This window comes from Mus pahari, chromosome 9 (assembly GCF_900095145.1).
Source record: "Mus pahari chromosome 9, PAHARI_EIJ_v1.1, whole genome shotgun sequence".
In the NCBI taxonomy this organism is placed as follows: domain Eukaryota; kingdom Metazoa; phylum Chordata; class Mammalia; order Rodentia; family Muridae; genus Mus; species Mus pahari.
In genome coordinates, this window is record NC_034598.1 from 45718316 (window position 1) to 45733577 (window position 15262).

The 15262-nt window shown below is 54.3% G+C and overlaps 1 protein-coding gene across 3 annotated transcripts; it reads left to right on the forward strand.

Moving 5' to 3' along the window:
• The first annotated feature begins 308 nt into the window (after nucleotides 1–308).
• Nucleotides 309–9504, forward strand: Dapk3 (death associated protein kinase 3). 3 transcript variants are annotated; one of them, XM_021204954.2, is made up of 9 exons: nucleotides 309–392; nucleotides 1219–1318; nucleotides 6190–6550; nucleotides 6630–6759; nucleotides 6846–6894; nucleotides 7140–7166; nucleotides 7816–7968; nucleotides 8373–8418; nucleotides 8501–9503. In XM_021204954.2, exons 1-9 carry the CDS (start codon nucleotides 380–382, stop codon nucleotides 9017–9019), a joined length of 1398 nt encoding a protein of 465 aa, XP_021060613.1. In that variant the 5' UTR covers nucleotides 309–379; the 3' UTR covers nucleotides 9020–9503. The 3 variants fall into 3 exon arrangements, with proteins under 3 accessions (XP_021060613.1, XP_021060614.1, XP_029398489.1); XM_021204955.2 differs by lacking the exon at nucleotides 309–392 and adding an exon at nucleotides 540–584 and having other exon boundaries at nucleotides 8501–9504; XM_029542629.1 differs by lacking the exon at nucleotides 309–392 and adding an exon at nucleotides 595–688 and having other exon boundaries at nucleotides 8501–9504.
• Nucleotides 9505–15262: the final 5758 nt, after the last annotated feature.

The following is a 15262-nucleotide window of genomic DNA, read 5'->3' on the forward strand; positions in this document are numbered from 1 at the left end:
CGGCTCCAGGTTATTGGCTTTCAGCCTCCTTTGCGTTAACCAATCATGTCAGCCAGGAGATGTCTGCCCAATAGTGATGTCCTCCCCGAGGGCGGTCTCGAGCCTTCGTGTGAATCCTTTTCCAGCCGGCCAATGAGCACTGGAGTCTCTAAGCCTTGGGTCGTGACGTCGCTAATCAACATCCGCTTCCGCCGAGAGGTTGGATGCTAACCAATGAGCGTGGGCATTCAGTTTCCGGTTGGAGTCGCGATCCAATGAGCGCTGACTTCCGGGCTCTGCGGGGGCGTGTCGCTGGGCCGTCAGCGCATGCGTAGATGCCATCTCAGGATTTGTGCCGGAGGTTCTCTCAGGGGCCTCGCTGGCACCGGGCGGGGACTCGATGGCTGAGGACGGTACGAGTGGGCCGGGGCTGGGACGATGTGTTGGGACCCAAGGCACACGCGACGAGGGCGGGAGCGAGGGGAGGGGACCCGCTGTCTCCAATCTCGAGGGGTGGACCCCCAGGAATGACACCACTGCTGCGCATGCGTCAGGTTTCAGGCGACACCCCTGAGTTCCGGGGTGCAGGTGGGCATGATTGACAGGTGAGGAAGCTAGGTAGGAATTTCAAGAGCCGGACGCTATGGAAGTGTAGCGAGTAGAGAACCCCACGCTGACTTGTAACTCTGCTTAATCCTCCTGCCTCAGGGTAAAGGGCACCTGACACTGTATTGTGTTTTATAGTTCTGTGTGTGTGTGTGTATATGTATGCTTGAGAAATGTTGTTCTGCTTCTTTTAGTTATATCTATGCTTGTTTCTGAGAGGGGTGTCACAGTGCCTGCGGGTACCTGAGGTGCCTGAAGAGAGCGTTAGAGGTCACCAGGCGCAGGAGTTAGAGATACTAGTGAGCCAGCTAACATGGGCACTGGAAACCGAATTCGGGGACTGTGCAAGTACAGCACCCACTTACCATCTGAGCCATCTCTCCAGTCACTTGAGCTGGTCTCATGGAGCCCGGGCTGGCATGTAACTCACCAAGTATTTGAGTATGCCCTTGAACTCCTAGTTGTACAGCCCTCCACTCCCCAGTGTGGATGTCAGGTTTGCTGTACCATGACCAAATTGTGATGACCAAAGAAAATCTGGGGCAGGGGCATTGGGTGTCACATATGCTGGGGAAGCCTCTTGGGAGAAGTGGGATCTGTGATAAACATTTCCTGTTTCCTCTGTCCCTCCAGCTCCTGTGTCCCCAGAATCCTGCAGAAGGCCAGCCGCCATGTCCACATTCAGGCAAGAGGATGTTGAGGACCATTATGAGATGGGAGAGGAGCTTGGCAGGTGAGTGTCATGGGTGGTGCGTGCCCTTCCTGTCCTCTGTGTCTTGAAGCAGTGGCCACAAAGTTTGGTGGTGGCACCACGCTGGACTTCAGGTTCCCAGATGACAGTGGACCTGAGTACCTTCTCTCCCGTGTCCCCTGTGAACCGTGGAGAGAGACATGGAGACTTCTAGCTGCTGCCCCTGAGCCAGGAGCAGTGCCTGAGAGCATAGTCTGCTATGGGATTGTTCGCAGTTTGGTTTCTTCTTTTCTTACTATGGACTCCTGGCTGGTCTGGAACTTGCTAGTCACAGAGATCCTCCTGCCTCTGTTTCCCTAGTGCTGGAGCTAAAGGGTTGCACCACCACCCTGGCCTTGGTTGGTTTTGTTTTTGTTTTTTTTAAAGGCAGGGTCTCATGTACTCCAGATTGGCCTTGAACTTCTTTTATGTAATTATTATATTTTGTGCATATATGTCTTAGTCACAGCACACCTTCCTGGAGTCTGTGCTCTTCTCTCCCATGCGAGCGAACTTCAGAGACTGAAGTCAGGGTGTCCCTGGCAGCCCTGGGTGATGTGTCCCACCACACTTCACAGGCTGTTTTATGACTTGCTGGGTCTCCCTTTCTTGAGTCTGCGCACGGATGCTTTTACACTGGTGTCTCCCCAGTGCGGGATGGTTCAGGAGACCGTTTCCGTGTGGTATTTCTCTCTAGGCTAGCTCTCCTGCCTGTCTGTGCTTTGGAGCCCCCTCTCTCTCCCCCCTTCCACCTCATGCCAGGCCCTTCCTCTTTCTGAGGGGCTTCAGACCTTATTTGGTGAGTTCTGGGCCAGCCTTCTGGGGACATCAAGGCCCTCCCTATGACATCATCCCCATGGAATGTAAATAACCTCCTCAGTACAAGGCAGGCTGAGGAGAGTCTTCCTGCCTAGGGACCCTGAACATCACTTCCTTCTGGAGTTTCCCACCCCAGCCCCCACCCCTGAGAACCTCCCCACTAAACCATGGGGAACCTAACGGGAACAGCTCTGGCAGAGCCCCAGGCAGATGTACTGTCACAGGCAGTTCAGGCTGTGGGAGGCTGCCATCCCAGTAGGGCTCCAGCGGTGTCCCTGTCATATGCTGGTCACATCTATGAGCCTGCTGCTAGGGAAGTAGGGACATCTCGTGCCAGGGATGTAAAACCCAGACTGAAACATAAGATTGGGCTCTGGAGAGACGACTCAGTGATTACAGCACCAGCTGCTCTTGCAGAAGTCCCAGGTTTGATTCCCAGCACCCACATTGAGGCTCACAACCACCTGTGACTCCAGCTCCAGGAGTCTGACACCCCTGCTGGTCCCTGTGGGCAAAACTTGTAAAAACACAGAAACAAACACAGAGGCCTTCTCACGTACCACACACCAACTCACCCCCTACAGGAAAGGATGGACAATTTAGCCCTTACGAAGTCAACACTCTGAGGGTGGGTCCAGGATCCTGAGCATCTCACAGGCATTGACGCTCATCTAGCAAATGAAGATGTAGTTGTGCATAACCCATGCGTGCCATCCTGTGTAATTTACATAAAGTGTTTATGGTGTTGGGGTAGGTGGCCCAGGGCCCTGAGGCCCCAGGCCTGCCACGCTGTACACTCGCTGCCTGGATCTCTGTTTTCATTTTTTAATTTCTATAAAAGATTGACTTATTATGTATACAGTGTTCTGCTGCATGGATGCTCGCGTTCCAGCAGAGGGCACCAGCTCTCGATACAGGTGGCTCCTAAGTGATGAGCCACCTCTCTAGCCCGTGTTAATTTTTAAGAGACATGTATTGTATGTGCATGTGTAGCAGCCACAGCATTTGTGTAGAGGTCAGAGGGTGGCTTACAGGTCCCAGGTGCACAAGCAGGTGAACTCAGGGATCTGTCCTATGTCTGTCAGTCCTTACCTTCTGCCCAGCCCCAGAGCCAAATGAGCAGGCACGGTGGGCAGGCACGGTGAGCATGTCTGCTGTCCCACAGTGAGTAGGTAGATACAGGGGAACCAGGAGTTCAGGGTCATCCTCAGCTACACAGGGAGTGAATTCAAGGCCAGCCTGGGCTACCTGAGACCCAGACACACAAATCTGATGATATCTCAGGGTAAAATATTCACCCTACAAATGGAAACCCCTTAGCTTTTGTCCCAGCAATAGAGACCAAGATATACACCCATGGGTCCTGCCATGGAGAGGCCTTGGTCGCGCCAGCATAGTGGGCCAGGGAGCTAACAGTGTGGATGACGGCAGGCACCTGAGGGGCTGCACGGAGCCTGCCGTGGCTCTACCCTTCCCTTGCCCTCTGCTCTGATAGTTGTGCCCACCCTTGAGTATCCTTGAATGTGCACCTGGGACCTGCAGGCCATCCTCTGACCTCCACACAAGTCCTGAGGCCACTATGCACACACATGCATACGCATACATCATTGCTGGCAGAGGTGGGCAGGCAGACAGGATGGACACGGTCCCAGCACTCAGGCTGGCATCGGTCACTGTGCTGGAAGATGAGGTGCGCTCTCTTCTGGGTTCTTGGTGGTCATGTGGGCTTTGAGCTGAGTCCTTGAGCTGGGTGCAAGTGTGGGACGCTTACCCCAGCACTGGAGCATCATAGGCCAGAGCCAGGTACTGGGCACTTAGGAGCACCTGCCTGCCTACGGTGAAGCTCCAGCTCTGTGTCGCTCCATGTGGCGGTGGCCGAACACTGTCTTTGGCTGCGGTGGGCCACACAGGGCCATTGCACTGGTGCAGCCCTTGCGTGCATTTCTGCCAGGTTAGCACCCACTGGAGGAGGCCATGTCACTCCTGCCTCTCCATGACCCCTACCTCCCCAGTGAGCAGCTAGAGCCAGTCTGCTGTCGTGGTGGTGACTCTGTGGGACCGTTGCTATATCTGTCGAGGAGACCTGATGCGTGAGCCATTGGGTTGCTTGAGTCCTGGGACTGTCCTGCTTCCTTCGCCCAGCTCCCTCCTGGGACCTGTCATGGATAGACACAGGTCAGGGGCGGGACAGTGTCTACAGGTGCTGCCCAGGCCTCTTTCCCCCATGTGCACTTGGTCTACCCCTTCAATCCCCTCCTCAGATAGCAGGTTTGCAGGAATAGCCACATGGATTCTTTTGTTTGGTTTTAGTTTTGGCTTTATTATTGTTTTGATTTTGTTTTGTTACTGTTTTGTAGCACTGGTCGTGCTAGACCTTGATATGTAGAGCAGGCTGGCGTTAACTAGGAAAGAGCCTCCTGCCTGTGACTACAGACACGTAGGTCAGGTGCGCGGTTCAGTTCTCCTCCCAGTCTGTGCTGCTGCTTTCACCCACTGAGCCCTCTCACTAGCTCCATGTTGTAGCTTCAAACTCACTATGTAGCCAGGGATGACCTTGAACTTCTGATCCTCCTGCCTCCACCTCCCTGGTACTAGGATGACAGGCATGTTCTGTTCCCTAAAACATTTATGAGTTCTTTTTTCCAAAGATTTACTTATGTATACAGTATTCTGCCTGCATGTATGCCTACATCCTAGAAGAGGGCATCAGATCCCAGTTAGGAGCTGTGTGGTTGCTGGGAATTGAACTCGGGACCTCTGGAAGAGTAGCCAGTGCTCTTAACCTCTGAACCATCTCTCCAGCCCAAACATTTATGTTTTGAGGTTCTGGGAAAGCCTGCTGCTGTCCCAGCTGCTGTGAGAACAGGGCTCAGGCGCAGACGCTGGCCTGGCCAGACTCTTTGTCCCATTCTAAAAACAGAAGAACCAACAGGTCAGAGGTAATTTGTTACAAACGCCCTCAGGAGGCTGAGACCAGGGGTCACGAAATTCAAGGCTAACCTAGGTTATGTGGTAAGGTTTGACTGTTGAGACGAGAAGTCGTGTAGCTTAAATTGGTGGTGTGCAGCTCTATTCCTGGGCAGGGTTGAATCATCAACTTAGCCCATGTAGGGAGCCAATGGCAAGACACTGCAAAAGTCCAGTGGAGAATTTTAGGAGGAGAAATGACTCAGACAGCCAAGGCCCACCCCAGCATGAGTGACAGCTCAGAAATCTGGGACCCCGGAGCAAACTGCACAGTCTGAGGGCAACTACACCATGGGTATCTTCCTCTTGGGGTGATTCAGTTCCCCTGATCCCCTCCCAGGCGGCCTGGCTGGCCTGAGTCAGTCAGATTGAGTCCTTACTGCTTATGTCTTGTTTCTTTTCTTTGGGGGGGTGGTGGTTATGTTGTATATTGGGAAGGGGGCAGTGCATCTGGTCAACTTCAGGGACTTCCTGAAACTGCTGAGATGTGTGCTGTTTTCAGGAGCTTTGCTCTACAGGGTAGGTTTCATTTTAGAGGATGGGACTACACAGCCCTGGGCTTGAATTAAAATACTCCTGCCTCTGCTCCTGTATTAAAGACATGGCCACCATGCCTGACTGAGGGATACCATTTTTTTTTTTTTAGATTTATTTATTTATTTTATGTATATGAGTACACTGTAGCTGTTACAGACATGAGCCATCACGTGGTTGCTGGGATTTGAACTCAGGACCTTTGGAAGAGCAGTCAATGCTTTTACCCGCTGAGCCATCTCTCCAGCCCGAGGGATACCATTTTTATGTCACCTTGTTTTTTGCAGACAGGATATCTCACTGAACCTGGAGCTTGCCAAGGCTGCTGGACTCCTTGGTCAGGGACTTCCTTCTCTCCCCCAGCACTGGGGTTAACCACACCTTGGGTTCCCTTCAGCCCTCTTTTCCTCCAAGCCATCCCCAAAATGTCAATCATTTGGCTCTTTGGGCAGATCTGCCATTTGGGGAAACCTGGGGGACAAACGCACAGAGGCTGGGAACAGAGCCCTGGCTTCCTCCGGGTCTGCGGTGCTTAGCTGTCTCCTCCCCTGCAGTGGCCAGTTCGCCATCGTGCGCAAGTGCCAGCAGAAGGGCACGGGCATGGAGTACGCAGCCAAGTTCATCAAGAAGCGGCGCCTGCCCTCCAGCCGGCGAGGTGTGAGCCGGGAGGAGATTGAGCGCGAGGTGAGCATCCTGCGCGAGATCCGCCACCCCAACATCATCACACTGCATGACGTGTTCGAGAACAAGACAGATGTGGTACTGATCCTGGAGCTGGTGTCCGGTGGCGAGCTGTTCGACTTCCTGGCCGAGAAGGAGTCACTCACAGAAGACGAGGCCACTCAATTCCTCAAGCAGATCCTAGACGGCGTTCACTACCTGCACTCCAAGCGCATCGCACACTTTGACCTGAAGGTGGCGCACGTTTGTGTGCATGGGCGCGCGGGGAGGGTGGGGCAGAGGGCCATGAGTCACCGCCAATGCCATCCCGCAGCCCGAGAACATTATGCTGCTGGACAAGCATGCGGCCAGCCCGCGCATTAAGCTCATCGACTTTGGCATCGCACACAGGATCGAGGCCGGCAGCGAGTTCAAGAACATCTTTGGCACACCCGAGTTTGTCGGTGAGGGGCAGGTGTGGGCACTGCCCAGTAGGGTAGATCCTGCATAGCCTCAGCCTGACCTGCCCCAACAATCCTGTCTCCCACAGCCCCGGAGATCGTCAACTATGAGCCACTTGGTTTGGAGGCTGACATGTGGTGAGTGGGGTTGGCGGAGGCCCTGGCCTGCTCCGGTCTCTCCATACTCCCCGTGCTCCCTATTCTCCCTGTGCTCCCCTATTCTCCCCTAGCTGCTCCCAACCTGAAGGCCTTAGACAGCTGGTGAGGGTGTGGGCACTAGACAGCAACTCTGTGATTGACACCACACTGTGTAGAGTGGGACCCTATACCCTGGGTGTGGAGCTGCCACAGCCATTCTGACCGGTCTTTTCTGCACCCTACAGGAGCATCGGCGTCATCACCTATATCCTGTGAGTGCCTGAGAGGTGCCTCAGACTGTACCTGCTAGAGGCCAGGATCAGGACTGGGACCTCTGCAAATGCCCTGGGAGACAGCTAGGGAAGGGACACTGGGCTGTACCTCTGGCCACGCCCCAGCTGTGGGTTCTAGGCCCCACCCCTGACCACAACCTCACTGAGGGATTCTAGGCTGTGGCTTAATCTCAGCTCCTCAATAAGGATTCTTGGCCCTGTCTAGGGTTTGCCCACTCCCTTCCCTGGAGAGCCAGGGTGTCCCAAAGAGTCAGGGATACGACGAGATGTCCCAGTTTGTCTTCTATTGTGATAGGACCAAACCCACACTGGGGAGGAAAGGGTTTGGTCATTCCCACCACAGTCACATTGGAGGAAGTCAGGGCAGAAGCGAGAGCAGAGGTGGCGGGACACTGCTTCCTGGCCTGCTCAGCCTGCCGGGTTTTCATGGGCAAGTTTGTACTCTCGGCTGGGGTTGCTCACAGTGGCCATAGCCCACTCATGTCAGTCATAACCCCACAGGCCCGTCTGAAGCAGGCAGACTCTCACTTGAGGTCCCTATTCCCAGATAACCAGTGGGAGGGTATGGAGTGTCAGCCCCCATCAGTGACCCCCTCCCTGGCTTGCCATGTGCCCTGTCTCTCTGCAGCCTGAGCGGGGCATCCCCATTCCTGGGCGAGACCAAGCAGGAGACGCTGACAAACATCTCGGCAGTGAACTATGACTTTGATGAGGAGTACTTCAGCAGCACCAGCGAGCTGGCCAAGGACTTCATCCGCAAGCTGCTGGTCAAAGACCCCAAGTAGGCCTCCCATGGTGGCAGCCTCAGCGGCTGGCCACACCAGTTGTATTTTTGAGACAGGGTCTTCTGTAACTCGGGCTGCCTCAGCCTCCTGGGTGCTGAATGCCTGGTTCACTACCAGTCTTTCCATCCCCCATGGCCCACTGAGCCAGGACCTTTGGGCACAAGTGACCACAAACCTTAAAACCCTACACAAGTGACCACAGCTCTTAGAACCTCAGCGGGGTGGTGGAGCAGGCCACACACACACACACACACACACTACAGCTTGTGCGGTTTCTCCCTACACTGGGATAGGGCACTTGTGGAAGACTGGGGTCATGGTGGGGTCGCCTGACATGTGTTGCCCTGATGGGGGTCATGCGGGTTCCCTTGGGTGAGAGCTGACTCTCCCCATCCCGCAGGAGGAGGATGACCATCGCACAGAGCCTGGAGCATTCCTGGATCAAGGTGAGGCCTCTGGGCCCCGAGATCGAGCTGGGGGGCGGGAGGCCTGTCGACATGGCCCCTGCCTCAGTTCTGCTCCTCACAGGTGCGCAGGCGCGAGGACGGCGCCCGGAAGCCAGAGCGACGGCGGCTGCGCGCGGCGCGCCTGCGCGAGTACAGCCTCAAGTCGCACTCGAGCATGCCGCGCAACACGAGCTATGCCAGCTTCGAGCGCTTCTCACGCGTGCTGGAGGACGTGGCGGCGGCAGAGCAGGGGCTGCGCGAGCTGCAGCGAGGCCGGCGCCAGTGCCGGGAGCGCGTGTGTGCGTTGCGCGCGGCTGCCGAGCAGCGGGAGGCGCGCTGCCGCGACGGGAGCGCAGGGCTAGGCCGCGACCTGCGACGCCTGCGCACGGAGCTGGGGCGCACCGAGGCTCTGCGCACGCGCGCGCAGGAGGAGGCGCGGGCGGCGCTGTTGGGCGCTGGGGGCCTGAAGCGCCGCCTGTGTCGCCTGGAGAATCGCTACGACGCGCTAGCCGCGCAGGTGGCCGCTGAGGTGCAGTTCGTGCGCGACCTGGTGCGCGCGCTGGAGCAGGAACGGCTGCAGGCTGAGTGCGGCGTGCGCTAGGCTGCGGCACCCCCAGACCCCGACCCACCCCCAGAATAAAGCTGCTTTCCACACACTGTCGCCTGTCTCCCACGCCCCGCAGGGAGGGTGGAAGCGAGCAACCCCACGATAGGTGCTCTCCTACGCCGCCGAGGAGATTATGGCTGTGCCACACCACACACCGAGGGTGGTGTCACCCACAGTTCACATAGAGACGTGCGAGGTTCAACTGGTGAAGCTGAATCTCAGTGGGGACACACACCCCAAAAAGTATCACACAGCCCCGAAAAGGACATACCGCGGGGGTGGGAGACCTGGAGGACACTTCAGTAAGAGATAGACGGTATGCACCTGTCATCCCAGCTCTTGGAGGTCGAGGCAGATTGTGACATCATCCTGCCCCAGGAAGAGTCAGAGCTGCTCAGCTGAGTCCTGCCTGATCTATCCCCGGGGCTCTGGGTCGGTTTTGTATGGTGGGCAGCAACGGGGGTCTGCGGCGCTCAGACGCTGTCGTGTGCACAGCCACCGTGAGGCGGCAGCAGAGAGCCAGGGCAGGTCCCAGGGTCAGATCGCTGGCTGCCCTCTCTGAGTCCCACACCCTAAGGCAGCTCAACCACCTGCCGGTCAAGATTCTGGGATCGGACACCTTCCGCTGTCTATGGGCACGGGGCGTGCACATGATGCACAGACACAAGCTCATAGAGAAGCCAGGTGGGGTGGCACAGGCCTGGGGAGCCAGATCTTTGTGAATTCAAGGTCATCCTGGTCTACAGAGTGAGTTCCAGGACTACGCCTAGAAACCCGTCTCAAAAATAAATAAACAAATAAATAAAGCTGTTGCCGGGACTACACCTAGAAACCCGTCTCATAAATAAATAGATAATAAAGTGTTGCCATAGGCCCCTTCACGGGCTTTCCTGATAAGCCCATGTTTTACAAAAATATGAACATGTAATAGATAATCCTCAGTACCCAGAAATGGAGCATTATTTGGGAAGATTGGTCTGTTAGCTAAATTGAGCGAAGGTGGGGCTGAGCTGCCGGCAGAAGAGGAATGATACAGAACAGATAGGATCAGGCTGGAATGGGAAGCCGGGGAATGCCGACTACGGGTGTGTGCACCAGGTTCTTTCCGTATCAGGGCTTCACTCGGTTAGTGAGGACGGGCTCGTGGCTTCAGGTAACGCTGAGGACAACTGATAGGGCCGACACAGCTGACAAACCCGTGTGGCTTCTCAACCCGCTTTAAACTGCCTTCTCCAGGGGCCAGTGAGTTCTCGTGTCTCCCAGGCTGGTAACCAGACACCCCAAGTTATGAGCCTTGTCAGACGTCTGGGGCTTAGTAGCAAGCCCCCCTGAGTTGAGAATTGACGCATTTATATGTTTCTGACTGTGTAGCCTTGATCTGTCTAGTCCGAGGACCTCCAGACAACCTCCCTCGGGTTATCCTCTTGTAGGTCAGAGGGCACTGCTGTGCGCCATCCCCTCCACCCCACCCCACCCCCAGCCCCATCACAGCCTGGAACAGGTGCTCGCAGCAGACCGGGCCTAGCCATGTTCGCGGTAGCTCAGGTCTTGACCATACTCGGGCAAGCAGCTCTCTCGCTATTAATAACCTGGCGGGGAGCCGGCGTCCAGTCTATAAAGCCAAGCCCGCCAACCCCAAGCGGCTCCTTCAACCCCTGAGATCTTAAACAAAAGTAAGTACGCCAACCATCTCCCCTCCTTGGCCCTCACCCAGGCTTCCTGCGGCAGAAATGACCCCAAAAGTCAAAGAATTGTGTTAAAACGAAGGATGAGTGAAACACACCCTGCTGGTCCCGAAGGCTTGTGGGTCAGCGGGCAGAAGGAGGAGCTGTCATTTAAAGGGTGCAGAGCCAGGGACACCCCATCCTACCCAAGTGACCCCCAAGAATGCATGTGTGTCTTGGTGTGGGTGGTGAACAGCTGGGGGACCAAAGAGGGGACTCTCTCTGTCCCCAAACCCAGCTCTCCTCGGGATATGCAGCTCCCTGAACTTCTCGGTAGTTCAAAGCCATTTTTTTTTTTTTTTTTTTTTGAGATAAGGTCTCTGTAGCCTTGTATGTCCAGGCTGGCCCTGGACTCAGGGAAATTCTCTTCTCTCTGCCTCCTGAGCGCCGGGATCAAAGACATGCATCACAACTCCTGGCTAAAGGGATTTTGTGGCTGTCTCACATGCATAAACCCAAGGTGTGTCCCCAAATTCCACCTGTGGCCCATTATTGCAGACCTACTCCTGATGGCTGGAGAGGCGAGGAGACGAGACGTTCCTTTCCAGACAACTTGCAGTCACCGGTGCATGGCGGTGTGGGGGGGCAGGGTGGATGACCTGGGGACACCCACCACCAGTGACTTCTGGCTCCTGTCAGCCCCTCCCCTCTGGCCTTGGCTGATCTTCCACTTAGTGTCCAGGATGCCCCTCTCTTCCCTGGCCTTGGAGACCTGAGTTCTGGAGAGCAGTGACCTTTGCAGGTGACGGTGTTGGACCAGGTGGGGCTCCGGGGTCTAAGTGCTGACTGAGTGTTCCGCTGAGCGCTGGCTGATGTCTGTGACAGGTGTCAGTGCAGGGATAGGACAGCATAGGGCAGGGAGGGCTGCCTGTCACCCATCCCCAGGTCCTGAGCAAACCGTCACTGTCACCTAAGACTCTGGGTGTGGTTATTAGGATTTGGGGTGTGTGGGTTTTGGTGAGGTCACAGTCCTAGGGTTGAGTGTGGGGCAGGAAAGTCAACAAGAAAAAGCCGAGAATCTGGTTCGGTGGATAAAATGTTGGCCGAGTGCGTGGGGGCCTTGGTCAGAATCCCTAGGGCCGAGGCACAGCAGCTTCTGTGTGGAGTCTGGAAATCCAGCCAGGCAGGGGACCTTATGCTCTGCGAGGTCCCACAGGCCAGGTTCTTCGGGATCTGGGGACAATAGAGCTGAGGGGTCAGCCACGAGGCCCCACTGCTGGCTCTGGGGCTTGTGAGTGTCACCGTCAGCACTCACACCCCATACAGGAGACAGGAATCTTTAGCTCATTTTGTGGGGATGTCTGGATGGGTGTTCTGTGTGGGGCGTTCTGGAAGGTGCTGAGTAGTGTCCCTGCCTCTACCCACTCTGTGCCTTGAGCTCCCCCAATGTGACACTTGTCCCCAGGGTCCACCCAGGACCTTCATGAGGACACAACCACCAGCCTGAGGTTTTTGTTTGTTTGTTTGAGACAGCATCTCATGTAGCCCAAACTAGCTTCCAAGTCACTATGTAGCCACAGATGATCTTGAAATTTTGATCCTCCTGCCTCCACCTCCGAGTGAGAGCTAGGTTGGTAGATATGACAGAATGCCCAGCCCGAATCCACCTTTTTTATGACACACCTTGGACAAGGGACTCCATCTTCCCTGAGCCTCAGTATTCTTAGCCACATAGAGGAATCCATTTTACACACTGTTCCTCTGGGCGTCAATGTCAGGGTGTCCTGTGTCTGTCCTGGACCATCCCATGGCTCAGTTAGGGATGCTGGTGATGTCTGGAGTGTTTGTGGGGGAGCTTGCTTCTCTCTGAGTGGGTGGGAGAGGCATACGTCACTAACAGAGGCCAGCAGAGGCCTTGGCTTGGCCAGCTTGCTAGGAGAAGGGTGGGGTAGGTGGGTGTCTCTGGAACCCTCTGTCCCTCTGGAAAGGCTGCGAGGGGCTTTCCCCAGGATGCTAGGAACCAAAGGAGGCCCCAAGGGCAGGGCTGCCCAGCAAGGCTCTGCTTGACAGACAGAACTGGGTCCGAAACCTCTGCTGAGTCATCCCAGGTTTCTGGAACACGCAATAAACACATCCCGACACAGGCGCACCCCCAGAGGGTGGGGGTCCCCGAGGACATGGGATGTTCCGGGGAGACTGGGCAAGCCAGTGACTCTGATGCTGGTCTGATGCAGCATTTAAAATGTTCATATTACATTGGTATGTGTGTGTGTGTGCACATGAACATGCCACAGCACGTATGTAGAGGTCAGAGGGTACCTTGTAGGAATGGTTCCCTTCTTCCACCATAAGGGCCTTGAAGATAGAACTCGTGTCATCAGACTTGGCAGCAAGCTCCTTTCCCTACTGAGCCCTCTTGCTGGCCCCCAGTTTATTTTTTACTTTTTTTTTTTCAATTAGGTGTATAGATATTTTGCCTGCATTTTTGTCTGTGCACCACATGTGTGCGGTATCCACAGGAGCCAAAAAGATGTCCTCTGGAGCTGGAATTACAAGTGCATGTGAGCCACCCTGAGGGTGTTGGGGACTGACTCCCTGTCCTCAGCAAGAGCAGCCACTGAGCCACCCTCCCAGTCCCTAGTTCATTCTTTATTCTATGAATCATGTCTAGGACGCCCGAGTGGCCAGGCTCTGGCTGCCCCGCAGTCATCTCCCTCATGTCCCTGTCTCATGCTGAACTATTTTGGGGGACATGACCAGCAGATGAGTCTGGCCACAGTTGTGCCTGGGACAAAGGCCTGGGTTTGGCAAGCACAAACCCCGTTCCAGTCCCGCGCTTTCAGCCTCTGCGTAACCTTGACACTGCGGCCCTACAGGGAAGCTCCTCACGTTGGTCACAGGACTTCTGCAGCTGGGGAGATGACAGATGTCTGCATTGCTACCTGTGGGTGCGAGGACATCTAATATTGATTGGAGTAGCATGACAAGAGAAACAGAAATGGGGCACAGGAGTTCAAGACCAACCTGAGGTACAGGAACCCCTGTCCCAAAGCAAAGCAAAATACCCTAAAGTTTGAAGTCTGTAAGATTCAAGTGTTAGGAAGTGGAATTCAAGAGCCAGACGTTGATAGCGCACGCCTTTAACCCCACACTCTGGAGGGAGGCAGGCAGATCTCTTAGTTCAAGACCAGAGTGAGTTCCAGGACAGCCAGGGCTACACAGACAAACACTGTCTCAGGGGAAAAGGAAAGGAAAAGAAAAAAAGAAAATGAATTTTATAATTTATTGTATTATTTTTATATTATGTGGGGGGAGGAGATGATACTAAAATCTAGTTTCATAATTGGTTCTTAATTTGGTTAATAAGGTGGAAGCCAGTAGGTCCCAGGCAAAAGAAGAAGCATGTTTTTAAAATTACAAACAACAATTTTCTTTTCTTTCTTTTTCTTTTTTTATTCTCCCTCCCCCTGCTTGGATCAACAATTTTATTTTCAAAGTCTTATGTAGACAAGGAGGCTTCAGATTTGTTATTTAGCAGAACACTACTGTTCAGTCATTTGTCCATCCATCCACCCATCCACCCACTCATCTACTGTAGCATTTTTCTATATGTAATTGGGATTTTGTCATTGCAATTCCACAGATGGCCATCAGGTGTCACCCTCATGCTAAAGAATAAAATCTCTGAGGCTCAGATCCCCCCCCCCCCCCATCTACATTCCAGCACCATCGAAATGCTCTGCTCAGAGCCTCAGTTTTCCCTTTTATGAAGTCCACACAAGTAATAGAAATCACACTGAGCTGGGCAATGGTGGCACACGCCCTTAATCAGCACTTGGGAGGCAGAGGCAGGCAGATTTCTGAGTTTGAGGCCAGCCTGGTCTACAGAGTGAGTTCCAGGACAGCCAGGGCTACACAGAAAAACCCCTGTCTCAAACAAACAAACAAAAAACAAAAAAACAAGAAATAAAAACAAAAACAAAAGAAACAAAAAACAAAAAAATCACACTGAGACTGTCGCCATGGTTCAGGTGTATGGCTGTGTGACAGAGGAGACAGATCTGAGACTGTCACCATGGTTCAGGAGGTGTGTGGTTGTGTGAGAGAGGAGACAGGTGTGCTGGTTGCAGGACAGGCAGAGTGTGATGTGTGTGTGTGTGTGTGTGTGTGTGTGTGTGTGTATGTGTGTGTATTTAGGAGATTCCAAATAACCTTACAGTGTGAGACTTGGCTTTGGTTTCTGAGAGCAGAGGGAGGGAGGCTCAGATGAGAGAAGGACGGGCTTAGGGGTCCCTCGGGAACTCTCTAGAATTCCATCCTATTTAGGCAGAGAAGCGATTCTAGCTGGACACACCAACTTACTGTGTGATTCTGAGTACCAAAGGCAACCTCTTTGTGCCTGTCTACATTAGGGTAGATGTTGTTCTCCTTACCCAAGTTCATGGGAAATGTCTCCTTTAGGGAAACTGAGGCACATCAACAAGGTTACCCACAGAGGCCACCAGGTGCCAGTAAAGGGTCGTCTGAAGGAGTTTCAACTCATCCACTCATAGAGACCATACAGGACGCCAGG

Excerpts from the sequence above, each read along its gene's own strand:
- Dapk3 (XM_021204954.2), top strand. Across the intron at positions 1,319-6,189 it reads ATGGGAGAGGAGCTTGGCAG|TGGCCAGTTCGCCATCGTGC; the intron begins GTGAGTGTCATG and ends CCTCCCCTGCAG. Across the intron at positions 6,760-6,845 it reads TGGCACACCCGAGTTTGTCG|CCCCGGAGATCGTCAACTAT; the intron begins GTGAGGGGCAGG and ends TGTCTCCCACAG.